At 39.9% G+C, this 19,663-nt stretch overlaps 1 protein-coding gene across 4 annotated transcripts in view; it reads left to right on the plus strand.

The window, feature by feature from the left end:
• Window positions 1-19,663, plus strand: part of LOC102792058 (stromal membrane-associated protein 1-like) — a 141,535-nt gene that overhangs the window by 111,672 nt on the left and 10,200 nt on the right. For all 4 annotated transcript variants that reach the window (XM_006808074.3, XM_035915446.2, XM_006808075.3 and 1 more), the window contains one exon: window positions 17,113-17,305. In XM_006808074.3, coding sequence (XP_006808137.2) covers window positions 17,113-17,305 — 193 coding nt within the window. The remainder of the gene's footprint in view (window positions 1-17,112; window positions 17,306-19,663) is intronic.

The following is a 19,663-nucleotide window of genomic DNA, read 5'->3' on the forward strand; positions in this document are numbered from 1 at the left end:
GAATACATGTACCGCCGTTACGCATTTAAAATACAAAATATGAGTAACTGTATTCCGTTACAGTTACCGTTTAAAAAGGTGGTATTTAGAATACAGTTACTTTGTTGAAAAAAATGAATTACACGGTACTTTCCTGTTTCATATTGTGGCGGGTCAGGACTGTTTGGGTTTTGTTTGACAGCTATGTTCTGTTGTTCCAGGCGGCAGCGTTACGGTTGCCATGGTTACAGGGGGACACTCTCTCTCTGCGTGTTTCCTGGGTGAGAGAGGCCTTTTTGTTGTTGTTGTGCTAAGCTAATAGGCAGAATGCTACAGGTATAGCTCTAAAGAATGTAGCATCATAGGCAGTGTAGTCCGTGCTGCAGGGAGAATGGACTGCCATACCCGTTACGTGTCTGTGAGCGAGGGAGGGAGAAAAAGGAAAAGTACGAGCTGTCATCGAGCAAAAACGGGAGCTGGAAGCATGTAAATATAATAATAACCACTGCAGCCAAGAAGAGTGCCTGATGAGCCCAGTTGTAAGTAAGCTATCAAGACTCGACTGTACACCGTGTTCGTGTTTTCCTCCAAAAACAATAAGTTCCGTTGGAGCAGCCTTTCAACGCCTCTCTCTGTCTCTCGCTAGCAAAGTTGACCCAGACAACAAAGTAAAGCTAGTTTTCAGCTACGAGCCCAACACGAACCCGACATATTAGCCAGAGGTCCCTTTACTACGGTTCGGAGCCGCGGACCTTCAGTAACAGTAATAAATCACAGCAATAGTACATTCATGTAGTTGTAAACAGCATGATAATATATTAAGTAATCCAAAGTATTCAGAATACGTTACTCTCATTGAGTAACGTAACGGAATACGTTACAGAATACATTTTGGGGCATGTATTCTGTATTCTGTAATGGAATACATTTAAAAAGTAACCTTCCCAACACTGTTTAAAGCTGACAGTCAGACAAAATTAAAAGATGTCTGCCTTTGTTCATCAGCCAGGACCAACAGGATTGATGGTTTTCTAGTTTCCTTAATAGTCTCAGTTTTTTTCTTGAATAGCATCTCTAATTAAACAGTTAATAGAGAAGACATGAACAACATATTCATTATTCCAGAAAGCAATGTCCCAGTGACAGACTGGTGGCACTGTGTAATGCTACTGTGTAAATGTAAGAATTTATTTTCTGTACAAATGCAATTAATGAAAGCCATTAACAGAGCAGTGAAAGCTACACGAGTCAGTTATTTGACACACTGTAGCTGTCGTATTTATCTGTAACTGAAACAGTCATTGACTCGGTGTGTGAGATTTACATAAGATATAAGTCACTAAGTGTTATACAAGTGGTGCAGTCTTATTATAGTTTCTTCTCTACACTGTGTTCCCGCTTCTGCACCAACCACAGTTTGCCCTCTGTTTGCCTACACTTTAGACCTTTTTCCCCCAACTGATTTTATGCTCTATTATCCCCTCCGTATGTCTCCCATCACCGCTGTACTTCCATTTTCTTCTCTTTCCGCAGGTGCTCACCATTCATTCACTCACAAGAATATATTTTCCTTGAATCTGCACACACAGCACTGTTTCTGTTTATCCTTCCTCTTCATCCTTCAAAGGTCTCTTTCCTGCTGTGGTTTACGCTCCTTTTCTTCCCGGTACATCACTATACTGCTTACAGTGTATTTTGTTACCTTGATGCAACATATTGAAAGTAAACAGGACTCAGTTTTGTTTGGCATTTTTATCTCATGTTTTTAGTTTCTTTTTCGCTAAAATAATGCATTCTGTGCTACGCTGAGTTGTATCTGTAGGTTTTTCTTTCAGTCTGCATACATACCATATATACATATATATATATATATACCATATATAACTGAACAGCCACCGAGTGCTACTCATATAGACTTTAGACTGTATAATTTAGTTTTAAAAATTGTCGATGTATAAGTATTAATGATCTAATTATCAAGCATTATGGATCAATAAATCTTAACACCACATAGTACGTAGGTCCATCTCTTGGAGTGGTTCACTTCATTGCTTGCTGATAGAACACTTTTAGTCTCAGTGGTCAATCTTTGGTCAGATGTGGCTGCATCGTGTTGCGTTCCAGGATCTGGTTGAACTTTCTTGTTATTTTCATTTCATTAGTAGTTTTAAAACCATTTCTTATCATTTGTGCACTGACAACATTTAACTGTACCTCTCATTTAAACCTTACAAATTGGATAAATTATTAACAATGAATTGGTTGATTTAATGCAGTCGATGGTTGGATTGCAAATAACCTTTCCCAGCTTAACACAGACAACACAAAATCTCTACTTATCACTTCACACACCATTATTCCCTAAATTAGACAATGTCTGTGGTCTTTCACATTTACTGTGAAAGCTAATGTATAGAATCTTTGATTTATTTATTTATTTTTTTTACTTTTAATGCCCAAATCAAGTCTCTTCCTTTTTCCATTTAAGAAAGAATTGCTAAACTCAGGACTGTTGTCTCAAAACATGAACTGCAGGTGCTCAGTCTTGCCTTTATCTCATTCTGCTTGGATTTTTGTAATAGTCTATTTTCTTGTCTGTCTAAAATGTCTGTTAATCTCCTCTATTTGTCTTTAAGGCTTTTAACTCTCATTCATAATAGGGGCGGCTGTAGCTCAGGAGGTCGAGCGGGGCATCTACTAATCGTCTGCACTGGCTTCCCAGGTCAGATTTAGGGTCAGTTTAAAACCTTGGTTTTTACCTTTATTCCCTATGAGGTGAAGCCCCCACTTATTTTGTTAATCTACTCCACCCCTATTCACCAAGTCGGATCCTTAGGTCGATAGATAGAGGTGTTCTTGTTATCCCATGCAACCATCTGATAACAAGGGGAATTGTGCAGTCCACAAACTTCAGGGCTCTTTGCTCCCTTGACTCTGGATTCTGTTTCATCCTTTAAGAAACTACTTAAACCTGCAAAAAAAGAAAAAAAACCCTTTTTTTTATTTATGCCTCTAAAGCACATTGTAACTGCTGTCTTGTCTTGAAAAGCACTATAGAAGTAAATTCTTACTTACTGGAAGTACTACTATTAATATTGATGTTTTTGTTTTATCATTAGTGTTAATATTAGATTTATATGACACTTAATCGGTCTCGCTTGTTATACTTTGGCATCTCTGAGTTTAGCTGGCACATACACCCACATACGTCACGTCACAGATGTGTTGGACAAACTCATTTTGTCTCAAAAAAAGTACTGATTTCAATAAGGTTGCTTTTTGTACTGTAGCATTGACTTTAGCTGTATTACTGTTGTACTTTTTAATGCTTTTTGGCAGATTAAATAATGATAAGAATCAGCTGCGATATCTTTCAAGGGCTTTGAATACTTCATAGACTTCAAGTGAGTGTTGGATACTGGCTGTTTGAACCAAACAGGCTGCTGTCCCATGGCCCTCTGCCTACGGCACTAGACTCTCTTTTTTGACTATTATTTCAACAGTTGTGTTTTGTTGCTGTAACAGTTTTCTGTTCAGAAGATGGATCTTTTTTTTTTTACTTTCTGTATATTATCATGTTTTTCATAGTTCTCTCTTCAGATTTAATTAAAACTTGGGGTTTTGTTTTTTTTTTAATCAAGAAATGTTCTGTTTGTCTCAGACATGTTCACTGATGTTGTCTGCAACATTTAAAGAAAAATGCTGTTACCTCACAGTATGTGGGCAATAATTGAGTCTGCTTTTGGAGTGAAGGTTTGCTTGTAATTGGAGACTTTTTTTTTCTCCCAGAAAACAAGGCAGTAGGTCATCTGCACGAGCAGGGTATTATCACCTATAGTTATTTGTAACTATACCCTAACTACTGCATGACCTTACCTTAACCAAGTTAGTTTTAATGCCTTAAGTTAAATAGTCTGCTCTCAGGCCTTGCCAGGACAGTCCGTATGTTCTCCATGTCTGTGTGTCTCTCGGTTAGTCCTGAGATAGACTGGTGAATTGTCCGGTCCCTTCTCTTGTCCTTTGACAGCTTTGATTGGTTCCGGCCCAACCGTGACTCTAATGTAGCAGAAAGATAGACGGATGGAAGAAAGTAGGTCATCTGTGAGTGAAACAAGCAAATTCAAGAAGCAAAAATAAAATTGCTTAAGCTGGCACCACTCTATGTATCTGCAAATATTTAGGAAAATCAACAGAACAGTGAATAACACTGAGGTTACTGAATATTTTTCCCAATAAAATTTCCCCATAATATGCAAAGGCCTAAAAAGTAATTTTATTCCTATTATAACCAATAGAAGACCAGTTGGTAATGTTTGAAATGGTAGTTAAAGTTGATGTGTATTTGCTGCTTTTATAGCTCAAAGCGCAGCTCATTTTGATGGTAATAGCTGAAACTAATGGTCTGCCTTAGTACAGTATCAAAACTGACACTGTTTTTGTTTTTCTCTGTTTGACCTTTGAGTTACTGTTGAAGTTTTACTAAAGGCACTGACTCACTGTAACACACGTCCAAAGATTCCCACTCGATTTGGTATTATTTATATTGTGTTTCACTCTTTCCTTTGTTCACAGTTCAAGGTTACTTTATTTGTCACAGTACAACAGACGTGAAGCTTCTTGCACAACTTCTGGTTCTCCTTGAAAAGTATAAAAGAGTAAAAGTAATAACAGAATAAATGAGAAAAGAAAAAAATGGAACAAAATAAACTTTTCTCACAGTCAGTAATTTCAGTGTGCTAACATGTGCTGTGAACATAAAGTGAATGTAATTCTTAAGTCATTGTTTAGGTGAGCTCACAGCAGCCTTTAAAGTGGTGATGGTCTCTGTGTGAAAACTGTTCAAAAGTCTAGCGGTGTGTTTTTTAATGTCGTGTATCGTCTGCCAGAGGGCAGATATTCAAAGAGAGAGTGCGCAGGGTGTGATGACTTCTTTATGAAGTTTATTGCGTTGTGGTCCCAGTAAAGATGGTCATGAAGCATCTAACAACTAAGACAGCGAGCAACTACCTGCCTGCACAGAGATTAGCTCTACACAGACCCATTGAGTCAGGGTTGTGCATTTCTAGCTTGTGCTGACAGAAGGTTTCAAAATTGTGTGTGTGCGTTTCATAGAAGTTCAACCTCTTAATGGGGACATTGTAGCTTTTCCATTACGCGTTGCTGCTGCCAATGCTTTAAGACAGATGCCAAAGGACATGTGCGTCATTTGGAGATCAAGAGAACACCAGTTTAGACATCCTGGAGTTAGAGCACGTTGACCTAACCGATCAGCGAATCATGCCAGTGAAAGTAGAACTTCAAGATACAATGTGTAAAATCTCACCAGGGTTTTAATAGTTTTGCAATTTTCATTAGTTTTTATTTTTATTTAGTTTTGACTTCAGATTTTCAATTTTATATTAGTTTTAATTAGTTTTTACCAATTGTTTGCTAGTTTAGTTTAGTTTTTATTTTTTTGAAAATCCTTAGTTTCAGTTTAGTTTTGATTAGTTTCAGTTATAGTTTTAGTTGTGTTTGCAATAATTAAGTGTAACAAAATCCCAGTTTCATTATATCAGTCATTCTCTTCTGCTTATCCTTGGGTATGTTGCTATTCCAGCTACCATACCCTGCACCCTGGACAGGTCGCCTGTCTGTCGCAGGGCTAACATGCAGAGACAGACAACTCACATTCCCACCTATGGGTTCTTTAAATAAATAAATAAATAAAGGCAGATGAACAACCATTGATACCAGGCAACTATAAAATGTATATCTTGGCCTCAATGAGACTATTAACTCTCGCAGCACCAGGTGTTCGTAATTTTGGTTCAAGTGAATTGATAAACTTTTTGAAGGTAATTGACTCACACAGTTGTGTAGATATCCCCGTCCTGTTGTCTCGGGATGCATCACGCTGCCTTGCCTGGGGTTAGCTTCTGTTTTCTGGGGATGAGGGTTGAGTGTGCTCCCTTACCTTCTCAAGGTAAGCTAGGTTAGCCTTCTTGTGTGAGCTTTTCAAGTGCACTTTAAAGTTTGTGGGATTTTTTTCCCTTTAGAAATGTCCCTCATAATTTGTCTGTTTCCACTACAAGACACTTGCTTTATCCAAAACACAGTCATATTCAAAGTAATCCCAAATTGGACTCTGGCTCCCGACTTTTCCTGACATGATTCTGCGCGTGGACGGAGCAGCAACACAGATGACTCGACTAACGTACTGCCACCTGCTGGCATAATGAGACACAGCAAGAAAAAAATCTGTAAACTAGACTTCATTTTCACTTGACTATTGTATGACACGCACACATCAATGAAAACTAAACACATTTTTGCTATAAATTCAGTTAATTTTAGTTAGTTTTGTGAACACTCATTATAGTTTTAGTTAGTTTTCCTTTTTTTGTTTTTATTTTTATTTCCGTTAACGAAAATGTTTTTTCACTTCTAGTTTTCGTTATTTTGTTAGTTTTCGTTAACGATAATAACCTTGAATCTCACCGCTTTATGTCAGTAGATTGCAGATTGGCATTAACTGAATTCTGTTTTCTTTGCCCGCCCAATTAAAGTGCATAATCCTGACTACGAAGTGAATATGTGTCAGTATGTGTCCGCGTCTGTTTAGGCATCTTGAAAGAAGTTGTTAAACTGTGAAATGAGTCTGATATGATTTGATGAAAACTCACTTCTATCTGATCACAGCCATGCTGAGCTGATTTGTTAAGAGTATCCTGAACTTTTCTTTTAGTTAGCTCGGCTTCTTCCCCACCCTAGCCCTACCCTACCCTATTAGCTGCTGTTTTCCCTGAAGTGAATCTAACATTGTTGGACGAATTCATCTGAGGGAAAGCGCGATTCTTAGGACTCTCAAGCCTAAAATTAGCTAGCTAACATAATATTAGCTTGTAACCAGCTGTTATTGCTTCACTGTCTTGTCGTCAGCTGTCCGGAGACAGCAAGTTCATCTGTCTGCTGACGATATGTAATTGCAACAATATCAGGAATAAATAAGCTTGAACTGAAGCCCTGAACAGAAGTCAGGGCTGCAGATCAGGAGAATATGTTTGAGTTGAGGAGGAAGATGAGCTGCAAATAAGGGAGGAGAGAGAGCCGTGGTGGTGTAGGTGAAAGACTTGATGAGAAAGAGATGATGAAATATGTTAAATATAGTTGGAACTATTTGTGATCTTTAAATTTAAACTAACCTATGAAGCATAGTGTACGTGGCGCCAGTCTGTAGCCACGTAGATAAAATGATTAGGCAAAGAGTCTATTGTGTCTATTTTGATCACTGTGGCAGTTTTGTGTTTTTAATAGATTAATTTTAAGTTTATGATAATGTATCGATTTGTTGGAAGACAATTATGTACGGTTATGAGTACAACATTGTTTATTTCTATAATGTAACATTTAAAAAATGGTTTACTGTACCCATAAAATGCTTGTAAATAAAACTCAAACACTCAAACTAACACTGACGCTTGAAAAATGGAAACATGGGTTATAGGGCTGGGCCATATCATACCTTTCACGGTAATACTGGTATAATGTTGGGCAACGATAAGAAAATGAAATATCGCAATAGAATATGGGTAAAATGCGCATGCTCATTCCCTTTGTTTTCATATGCACATGGAGGAAAAAGCATGGAGACGGAATGAGAAGGGCGAAAGTGGATCGTTGAATGAAACGGATGAACCAGTGTGGAACTGGTTTAGCTTTCGTCTGTCAGATACACAACAAAGCACTATTTTTGGTAGAGCATGCTAGCGGGCCGTCATTATTACCGTGTTTTTTGGAAAATACGGCACACTTAAAATCAATCCTTTGATTTTTCTGAAAGTCGACAGTGTCCCTTATAATCCCGTGTGCCTTATGTATGAATTCTGGTTGTGTTTACTGACCTGGAAACGATTTTATGTACACGGCGCTCGAAAATCTGTCAAATGTTTTAGTACGACTTACTAAACTACAAAGCCGCACCGCTTGATGGATTGTTGGAGTATTACGGCTATCGTAGGCAGGAGCTTCGCGGAGTGATACGTACGGTGCTTCAACATAATATTACCGTATTGTGTGTGTATAACCTCTTTTTAAGTTTTGTGGATATTATACATGGTTATGCTGAGGATTTGTCGGCCAGTTTCCACTGGAAATACCTTTTGGTTAAACTGTCAGCAAGAAATTTGCACTGTTAAATTTTTATATAACTTTAATGCACATAAAAAAACAGCTGCTTGTTTAAGTGAAAATACATACGATTTTTTTTTTTGCACTAATAAAGTTGTGGAGTTGTAAAGTATTTTGTCTAGTGTCAGTTATATCATCAGTCATATTGTTATCGCAAATTTTCAAATGTATATCGTGATAAATATTTTTGGTCATATCGCCCTGCTCTAATGGGTTAGTTGAAGGGCCTGGTGATGATTAAGTCACAACGTTTGTTTCTTTGTCAGCGACAAATCTGCAAAACTAATGTCCTACGAATGTTCCAGCCTCAAACAGAAACACATGTGATTTAGATGACCTTGTGACATTACCTGTTATTGCACACTTCTAGATCTATAATGAGTATATATATTATCATATGCTTCCTCACTCACATCAGTCTTCTATAAACAGGTTCAGACTCCCGAGAGAAAACACACAAACCAACATGCGGCGCCACCTCTCACACGTCGGCTCATTTCCGTTCCTCTCCTATACATATGAGCCATACACACAGTAACACTGTTTTCACAGTCAGTACACATCCCCTGATTTTCACACATGCACACAGACATACTGAGGAATGATTTTGGATTCGGCAGGCGGATATTGCTTTACAGCTGTGATTAGTCGGGCCCATGAAGAAAGAGCAAGCCGGCAGCCTGCTGATTTGGGCAGCTATTAACCGGCATCGGGGCGCGCTCGCCTATCTGTGCATATGTCAATTATAAAAATGCGATTACAGCCTTGTAGGAGGGGGAGGATTTGTGTTATCCGCAGCTTCTTGCGCTCGCTCTCCCTTTCACACAAACACACTTTCTCTCCTCGTCCTGTCCTCTGTCTCTCGTTCACCTCTGCCTGAGTCTGAAAAATGCAGTTATGAGATATTTTTTACTTGGAAAACTCAAAGTAATGTGGTGGGGAGTGAAAGGGGGATAGAGCAAGGAGAGAAAAAGATTTCTCTGAGTTATTTTTGTTTCCCATTAAAACTGTTTCCCCCACATAATAGTAATAACATGAAAGTACCTAAAAGCTCAAATGTATTATAGTCTCTTGTAATTCTTGGAGTAAACAGTTTTCTCAGGCGAAATCAAACCACGTTTGCTTTGTTATCTTTGATTTTCTGAGTATAGCATCTCATAGAAATTCCACCTCTGAACTATGGCAGCTGAGCTCTGGCGGAGTGATGCGTTAAGTTCTGACCATGATCTGACTGCATAATGAGCTGCTTTCTTAATAAAACAGATGTGGAAGGCACCCAAGTTGAAGCTGAAAAGCAGTAAAAATGACAGCAAAACATTTGTTTATCAAATAGTTTTAGTAAATCTGATCTTCAGCCTTTAAAAGCACAGTTTATGTCCAGGTTTAAGAAAATCCACATATTTAGTCCTTTATTGTCATTGTGCATGTTCAACGGAAATTGTGGGTGCTGCACACCAACTGTGCAGGAATAAAATATAAAAAGTTGTCAGCAGGAATCAATAACAAACAGGAGAAAACAAGAGAAGAGCCTGTTAAATAAAGTTGCTGATGCTGATGAAGCAGCCAGGTTGTTTGGATTCAATTTCAATTCAATTTTATTTATGTAGCGCCAAATAACAACAGCAGTTATCTCAAGGCGCTCTATGTTGTAAGACGAGGGAAGCAGAGAAAACCCCAACACTTATATGGCCCCCTATGAGCGAGTGCTTTGGCAACAGTGGGAAGGAAAAACTCCCTTTTAACAGGAAGATACATTCAGTGTTTCATGTCCACTTTAACGCCTGTACTATAAGGCAAGTTATAGATGATCTGGAACAACAACAAATATTTTAGACCCCCTTAAAAAACAATTAGTGTCTTCCAGGAATAGTGTGAGTATTTTCCAGAGAACTGATTGATTAGCTGTGATCTCAAACCTGCTGATCTCTAATCTTTAAAATAACCTGCTCCAGAGCTACAGCATGAGTTATCATGGTGATGTAGCCCCAAAAAGATGTGAACCACCTTCGTAATACTGAAACCGGAGGGTTAAACATAGAGTGACCTCACTCAGCCCAAAATTGTGTTTTTCAGTAGTGGACTTTGTCTACCAGTCTGTCCTGGTAGACTAAGTAAGTAAAGCAACAGATGACACGTAAGAAAAGCAAATACCGAAACGAAACAGGAGGTGAAAGCAGGGGAATACAAGAATACTGATTCAGAGACTTAAAGAGTCAAAAAATAATATTTATTATAATCTTCTACCATCTTTTCATAGTCACTTTACTATGACCTCCATAAAAACCTTCATGAGGTATAGAAAAAATTTGAAGGACTTAGGAAAAGAGAAGCACCGAGCTGAGAGAATGTGAGAAACATGTCTGCTCATAAAGCACTGACGAGGTGGGCAAAGTAGGTGCAAAATGTCATAATGTGTTCTCTTTTTTACAAAAATAGGGACCACAAACAGAAAATTTATGGTATTCTCCAAATTCCTCTCAATTAGAATCTTGTCTTTATTCGTTATTATATAGTAGTTGTTTTACTTAAAGCTATCCGTCTTTAAGTGATGACGTATGAACCCTGCTTCCAAACTACTCTGGATTTATTAAGGCTGTTTTCTTTTTAACATATTTGAATGCTTTATATCTTGTTCTGTTGATCCTGAACAAGCCCCTAAAAAAGGTCAGTGATCACTGTCGGCCTCTCTGGGTTTTATTACCACTATTCATCTGCAGCACATTTTAAAGCTCAGTTTTTAAAACCTTATGATGTATCTACAGCCCAGCCCATGCAGCAGTATATTAATGGCTAACCTCGTATTATGGTTGAATTATCTCAGCTGTTCTCCTGACTGAAGTTTGGTCCGTTTACAGCATCCTGCCATGCAATTAGGAACCCAACGTTAACGCTTATCAAGTGGAAAAAGGTTAGCATTCACCCTCCAGCTTAGATAATTTTAGCTTAGTGTTCAAAATAAAGCCAATCAGCTACTCTTGTAAAGCTTTGAATTAATGAGATTCTTGGCTAGCAACCTCTGCTGCCTTTAAACTGCAGAATTACTGCAGTGTAAGTCAGGAGGTCAAACATGGATGCGCTCTCCAGGAAAACATGGGCGTTCAGTTAAGACCAAGGCTACTGAATTGGAACGAGATGACAGAGCTTTATTATGAATATGTGTCGTTGCTCTTCAAAGGTATAATATATTTTATATATATATATATATATATATATATATATAATGTAATAAAAGGCATTTTCATGCATTAAATTCCCATAATTCACTGCAAAAACATCACGTTCTCCTCCGTTTTCTTTGTATGAGGAAATGATTGCCATGACTCACTTAAAGCTATTCATACAGCCCATTAATGCTAAATGTGCATCAAAGTATGCGTCGCCTGAATATTTTTGTGACACCTCAACATTGTGGCTTTAATGGTAACTTTGTAAAATGCATGGGTTTCGTGATTACATCCAAGGAAGAAATGGAGGTCTGGATCTGAAGTAAATAACAGAAGGCAATGTAGTTGATTGCTGAGGAAGGGATGAAGTGCTAGACAGGCAAACGGACGAACTGCATTTTGTTGAGAGTACAACAAAGAGGGTGAGAAGTCAGAGAGCAGTGAGGTAATGAAGCAGTGACCAGCGATCTCGATTTTTGCCCTTGTTTCTTTCTCTGCTTGTTTTTCTTTTTCTTTCTGGCACACTCGTAGGCTAATTTCTCCAAGGCAAGCTTTTGTTTTTAGTAAATTAACACACACACACACACACACACACACACACACACACACACACAGCCTATTACGGTTTTAAAGCCACAGATGGTCTATCAGAGGGGAGTGTATGAGTATTTCAAGCAGTGATGGAAAACCGTAGTGAGCACGAGTGTGTGTGTGTGTTTGGCTGTAGAGGTCTATGAATAGTGACAGTGAGGAAAAGGCTGTCAGAGCAGTAATTCAGAGCTCTGGCTGCCCTCATCAACACCAACATTGCAAAAAAAAAGAAAGAAAGAAAGAAAGGAGCCTTGTTGAAGAGGCTTTCTATTACACAATATGCTGCTAGGAGCCCTGCAGCACCTCACACACTATGAGCATGGTGTGTGTGTGTGTATTTGATGTATCTGCGTATGTAGAACTGCCACTGTGAACGATGATACACATGTGACATTTCCTGCATGAATTTCTTTTGCATTTAAAGAGAGCAAGAATGGTGCATCTCTTACATTGTGTGCCACCTGTCTAGCTCTGGCAAAAAAAGCCTTCTGGACTGCTTTGCTGTTCTTTCAGTGCAAATAGAGCAAATTCTCCTGGAGTGTCTGGCAGTCACAGATGGTGGAACGAGTGAAAGGCCAGTGGAAGCTGTTTTGTTCTAAGCTAAAAGAGGCAGCAATTTAAAGAAACATCTTTGAGTTAAAGGATGCTCACTCTTATTTGCATCACCTCATCCCAAACACATCTCTTGACAGTAAGATGATGTTTTGAAAGACTGCAACCTATCAGCCTGCCTGGGACTCTAATACATTTAAGGGAGTGGGTCTGTAAATATCAGCCATCTTTACTTCATCATTTAAGGCCACCTTCCCCTGCACGTCTGCATAGTGGCTGCTATTTTTGATCACTACGTGGAATTCTGTACTTGTGCCTCTGTGGCACATGCCTGTTCTCCTCCACTGTTTCAAACTGTGTTAAACTGTGATCTGGCAAGTGGTCTAGGTGATAGGATATGATCTTTTGAAAGTGCAGTGTTATTTGTACTGTACTGATTCATCACTGGCTTCTATTTGATGGCGTGTGCAGTTACACATGCAGACTGAGCAGCCTGGCATGTTTACATGCCTGTTGGCCAGATATAATTGCTAGATCCCGATGCACACTCCCTTTCCTGATCCTCATTATGAGTCTTCATTTGTTTTGTTTTGTTTTTGTTTTTGTTTTTTATTCTAAAAGATATGTAATATTGTATAACAGATTAACCCTCCAGTTGTGTGCACCCCCACCCCTTACTTTAGTGTTCCGGTCACAAGTGACCTATCTCTTTTAACGACTCTTAAATTAACATTAGAAATATTTTTCACCACCAAATTCAGTTCAGTGGTCATTCAGTGGGCCATTCAGGGGGTCAGAGGTCAAAGTGGGGTGGGGGGGTGGATTCCCATTCATTTTAACTTCTGACCGAGAACACCACAGATGTAACAAAGTTGATTAAAACACTCAAAATTAAACGAAAGAGGTGCTCATCACTCACTTTTAGAGTGTGGAGGAGTCATAAGGCCTTGAGGTAAACCGGATGTAAAACACAATATTTATGAGTTTTTAAATTTGTAAATCGGTCAGATTTGACCCGTGGGACAGCAGCGCATATTCCAAACAGAGCTCTCAAACCAGCCCAGACATTCTGTCCATTAACAAGCTGTTATTATTATTGCAATATAGCCGTTAGTAATGTCATTTGTCTTTGTGGTTCTAGTACCCTCTGGAAGTGATGGTCACTGAAGGTATGAAGAGAGAAATCGCTTCCAAATAAAATACTCTAAAGAGGACACATTCTCATTTCCAGCTCCATGTGTTTATTCTTGGAAATCGGGCTACTAGAGTAACCCTGTTTGTCTTGGTGCAGCTCCTCACGTCGTCCTTTGTGTTAAGCAGGCAGTTTTAGCCCCTCTCCCTTCAGGCAACTTTCCTCTGATTGTCTGCTTCCCAAAAACAGGAGATTGGGAGCCTCGCAGCCGAAGAGATGTGATCATATTATTGTTCTGTTTTACTCACATAAGCGTGTGAAGCCTGAGCTCTTGGTTACTCGTGCATACGCTAATCTCATCCTCTGAAACTGTGGCCATGTTTAATATGTGCATCCACAATTTGCACAGGACCCTGACCTTAAAAGTACATTAGAAAAGGACTCCTTATTTGTTATTGTCAGTAGGAATGATTACAGGAAGCACACCCCGTACCAGTATTTAAATTGCTTGTGAGTTTTAATTTTGACTTGATTATTCTACAAACTTTTTTTTTTTAATTGATGCATTTGAAAACTTTATGGTGGTCAGTCTACTGTCGCTGTGACTCCTAAAACAAATAGACAAATCGTCAGACGGCGTTATTATAGCTCTGCATCAACAAGTAGACCTCAGAAGCTAGTTACCCAATGTTAGTGCCAGCTTGGTAAAGCTCACCCCACCTGCCAGCTGCTTTAATTGGCTCACATCCCACATGCTCCACATGTTACAGCTCCCTTCCCAAATCATCCTGGATGATGGTCTTATCTCAGCGGTTCAGAGCCTGCAGACTCTGTCTGAGTCATGCCGTCGCTTCCATAGAACTTTCCCGAAGAAGGGAGCTGAATGGCTGACGATTACTGCAGCCTGGAGATTTTGAAGTCTATTAAATGTATTCTTTTTAACTTTGCAAAGAAACCCCGAAACGCTTAGCAGGAAACAGACTTAGCTTCCGTGACTGAGTTATGTTATATAGCTCGCTGACATGAAGCAGATCAGGTGTTCTCACCTTCCTTCATGCTAATGTTCTGTGACTATTAATAGGAAGCTCCTGCCCCCTTCAATACCTGACTCACCTTAACTGTGTATGTATGTGTGTGTGTGTGTGTGTGTGTGTGTGTGTGTGTGTGTGTGTGTGTGTGTCTCTCGGTATGACTAGCCATCCATCTTACCTCCTCTGCTCTCGTTATTCCTCCATCCTCACCTGCCGCTTCTCATTTCAGCTCACCCTTGTTCACTTTGTTTTTCTCTCCTCTTTCCACCCCTACCTTTACTTTCACCTCCACTCTTTTTGCTTTTCCCCTTCCCTTTTTCCTATCTTGCTCCCCCTGCCCCACATTTTCTTCTCCATTCCCCCCTCCACCTCATCTCCGCCTTCCCTCCTCCGGTCGGATGAAGTCTGCAGGGAGAGACGGAGGAGCGCAGTGCTGCCTGCTAAGCAGCAGAGGACAACACATGTGCCTGCATTTCTGTGTGTGTTTTATGTGTTGTGTGTGGGTGGTGTGCAACTTTGTGTAATATATGATGTGTGCTTGTGACACTGACTGCAGCGCGCTTATTCACTGCAGAGCGGCTTGCAGGAGCTGCTGTTTATCACACTGTCTCTCCTTATCTTCTTCATGCTGTCTGTCGCCTTCCCCCTTTCTATTTTCAGTCTTTGTCCCATCTCTTCACACGTGTACACACACACACACACACACACACACACACACACACATTCCCATAAACACCTGAGCAGAGCTTTTAAGCAGGTGTTGTTTTTTTGTCAGCTCCATCCATTAAACATAATGGGTGTGTGCATGAAAGCTGTTTTTGTTTTGTTTTTTTCTTTATAATGAAAAGGTGTATGTGAGCGGAACAGCGTGCGTGTGTCCTGTCTCCAACAGTTCACGTCTTCCTCTCTTTGCAGCGGCCTAATTAATGTCATCCGTCTCACTTACACTGACAATGCTCCTCTCTTCTCTCTCCTATGTTGTCTCCTCCGTTCTTTTCTCCCCTTTCTTGTCCTTTATTTAACTCGGCCCTTTGTTTAGACCCTTTTTTTCCTCCATCTTTACATCAGTCTTTTTCCTGTCTTGGCCATCTTTTCTCTCTGTGGCACATTGAGTAGCCAAAGGTATGACTAAATATATTTCCAAGTCTGCTGTGTATTCAGTGACACAAACCTGTTGGATTTATTTTATAATTATGAGTGCAAGCAGGAGAATATGTCCAAATCTGCCAAACACATAGTTTGACGGACAGAAAATGTTATATTCTGATTTTTTTAATTTGTTTTTTGTTTTGTTTATTCAGTAAAAGCTATTTTATGGCTGCTCATGTTTATTTGAGAACTTGCTCTCTTATCTTCACTTCCTTCAGGTTATGTCTTTCTAACCATTTCCTATTTTGTTGGCAATTAATGTGTGAAATGTGAGTAATTGGCATTTATGCAAAGCAGTTTAGCAACAGTGAAGCAAAGGAGGCGACACTGGACTGAGAACTTGTTTTTTTTTTTTACTCTCGGACTTAAGTACTTTGACATGATATAAAATCGTATTCCTCTTTGTTTTGGCCTTGGCCCTTTTCCCTTCCTTTAAGCCAAGTTTCTTCTGATTGGCTGCCCCTCATTAGCAGAGGATTTTACACAATACTTGGGAAAGGCTTCTCTGCTCACGGCCAAGAGTAGAAAATATCGAATCCTAAGTTTTTGGCTCAGTGGGATCACTTAGTGACTGGAAGTGGAAGTCACTGTGAAAAAAATAAAGCTCCACTCACACAAGGAATAAAGACTAGCTGGTAACTCCCAGAAAACTTAAAGTCACCATAGAAAAATGCATATTCCCCGACTGGTTAGCAAATGGTTGCTGAAGGTTGCCAGCAATCACTGGGTAAAATCTGGTTTAAAAACTCGTTGTGAGTGCTTTGGATGCTGGTAGATTGCCCAGCTGCCCGTAGTTTGCATGGAAGATGTCGACTTGTCTGCAAAGACTTGCCAACACACAAGCGGCAGTAACCGCGATGGAAAACTGAAAACGTTCTCCTTCAAATTAAAAGTCGTGCCTTCCTGCAGGTGCAGCTCTTAATATGAAGGCAAATATTCTCCCTTTGCTGTTTGTGTCACACTCGTAACACTTCCCCTACAGCTCAGAGAGTAAATGGCAAGTTGGTTGGTGTTGGTGGTGTTGTGTTTCTGCCAGTGTGACTGGGGTCTAACACAAACGTTGGCATTATCATCTGAAACTATGACCATGTTTATTCTCATGTACGTTAAAGATAAAAATAAGTAAGACAGAAACAGGTGAGAAAACAAATCTAAGCTCCTCTGCTTTGTTTCTCTGGTCTGGTTCTTTCTGCTGATTAGGTGAGATTTACATTACATGTATATTTTTAGGGTATGGTGACAAGAGCAACTACATGATTGTAGTGTATGAGAAATAATCTGTCTGGATGAAAGTCTATATATTCATGATGTTTCTCTCCTTGCCCTGTGTCTTTCTGTCTGACAGTCCGGTTCCAGTATAACAACTCCACAGGTGGACCCCTCCACCTCCTCCTCATCTTCCTCCTCTACCTCCACCACTACCACAGCGAAAGCAGAGGAGAAGAAGCTTTTATCTAAAGACTCGATCCTGTCCCTGTACGCAAGCAGCTCAGTGGGCAGTCAGCCACAAAGCCAGCAACAGCCTGCTCCAGGACAAGGTAACACACATGCTCTCATACAGCCAGCAGTTATTATTAACCCTTTGTTAATCATGTCAAAGCAGCTTGGTCAATTGACTCAAACTCACATTTTCAATTCAAGCAGAGTCACTCAAGTTTGTAGGTCTTTTTAAAGGAGGAGGTGTGCAGGAGGTGTTTCTAAGACTGGTAGAGGGAAAAAATAAAGATTGACAGTTTGTTGCTAAGGAGTTGTGATTTCATGCCACTTGTATGGACCTGTTTTTCTCTTTTGGGTCAGGCTCATTTGTTTGCTGAGCTTGAGTGTCTTTTGTCAACTGAACTATGTCGACACAAAAGCTTAAAAATGTGTTTAAAAAAATCACATTTATTATCGGTTTCATATTAGCCGTTCTACGAAAGATCGAGCATGGTGTTAGTTCAGACAGGAGACAAAGCTCAATCCTGGCAGAAAAGCTGAACTTCAATACTCAGCTGATATTCTCCCACTAGGGCTGCACATGTGCCAGCCACTTGGCAACTCACCTCAAATCAAGGCTCAATAAAGGTTCTGGCTTTCAGTTCTGTTCAGTGCTGGGGGGTCTTCCTGCTTCCAAATCTAAATTACACCAGTAACAAACTTTTAACTTCAGTGGTCTTGGCTAAACTGTTTACAACTACACACCGCACTCAAACATGGGGTTGGACGTTACCCACAAAGATGGTGTAGCAGTGAGCTTGGCATTGATTCTCAACCTCTTAATCTTCTCAAGAGCCACCGAACAAAACTAATCCTCCCTTTATTTTCGCTATTTAACTTTATTTAATTGCATGCATTGCACCATTGTTTCTGTGGCCATGAGCTGAAACCTACTCCCCAGGAAGACCGGGAGGATTGAACGAGGACCCTCCTTGTTATGAGGTGACAGTCTGCACCTCTTCACCACTGTGCCGCCTCAAAACTCAAAATAAATTGCACTTTTCTTTTGTGTTTGACCCTATAAAGTGTCAAATTATTGCTAACATCTTCATCATATCAACGTTTTAAGACGACTAAAAGGCTGATGATCCTTTTATAGCTTGGAAAATGATCTGCAAGTGGCTGGAAATCTGCAAATGAAGGCAGCAGTGTGTCTGCTTGTGCGAAGAGAACATTTTAGCCTGGCCAAAGAGCTGTGTTTATTTTTGGTCTACATTTCAGAGATGGAAAAAGGAGACTGGTGGAAAACAACATAAACAAGTGGAGAGCTCACTCACACCCTGCATAGCTTCACTTTGTGCTGACATTGTGTATGTGTGTGTTTGTCTGGTAAAGCCAGTGTTGGGAAGGTTACTTTTAAAATGTATTCCATTACAGAATACAGAATACATGTCCCAAAATGTATTCTGTAACGTATTCCGTTACGTTACTCAATGAGAGTAACGTATTCTGAATACTTTGGATTACTTAATATATTATCATGCTGTCTACAACTACATGAATGTACTATTGCTGTGATTTATTAATGTTACTGAAGGTCCGCGGCTCCGAACCGTAGTAAAGGGACCTCTGGCTAATACGGTGGGTTCTGTGTTGGGCTCGTAGCTGAAAACTAGCTTTACTTTGTTGTCTGGGTCACTTTGCTAGCGAGAGACAGAGAGAGGCATTGAAAGGCTGCTGCAACGGGACTTATTGTTTCAGAGGAAAACACGAACACAGCGTACAGTCGAGTCTTAATAGCTTACTTACAACTGGGCTCGTCAGGCACTCTTCTTGGCTGCAGTGGTTATTATTATATTTACATGCTTCCAGCTCCCGTTTTTGCTCGATGACAGCTCGGACTTTTCCTTTTTCTCCCTCCCTCGCTCACAGACACATAACGGGTTTGGCAGTCCATTCTCCCTGCAGCACGGACTACACTGCCTATGATGCTACATTCTTTAGAGCTATACCTGTAGCATTCTGCCTATTAGCTTAGCACAACAACAACAACAAGGCCTCTCTCACCCAGGAAACACGCAGAGAGAGAGCGGCACCCTGTAACCATGGCAACCGCAACGCTGCCGCCCGGAACAACAGAACGTAGCTGTCAAACAAAACCCAAACAGTCCTGACCCGCAACAATATGAAACAGGGAAGTACCGCCGTGTAATCCATTTATTTCAACAAAGTAACTGTATTCTAAATACCACCTTTTTAAACGGTAACTGTAACGGAATACAGTTACTCATATTTTGTATTTTAAATACGTAACGGCGGTACATGTATTCCGTTACTCCCCAACACTGGGTAAAGCTGATCTATTAATCAAGAGAATTCTTACTTGCTCATAGCCTGACACCTTTACAGATGCACACAAAATGAAAACTTATGACATTAAGAACTTTTGGACCTTGAGAACCTTTTGGACCATTCTATAA

The sequence above is a fragment of the Neolamprologus brichardi genome, chromosome 13 (genome assembly GCF_056152115.1).
Source record: "Neolamprologus brichardi isolate AB-2024 chromosome 13, ASM5615211v1, whole genome shotgun sequence".
NCBI classification, from domain to species: domain Eukaryota; kingdom Metazoa; phylum Chordata; class Actinopteri; order Cichliformes; family Cichlidae; genus Neolamprologus; species Neolamprologus brichardi.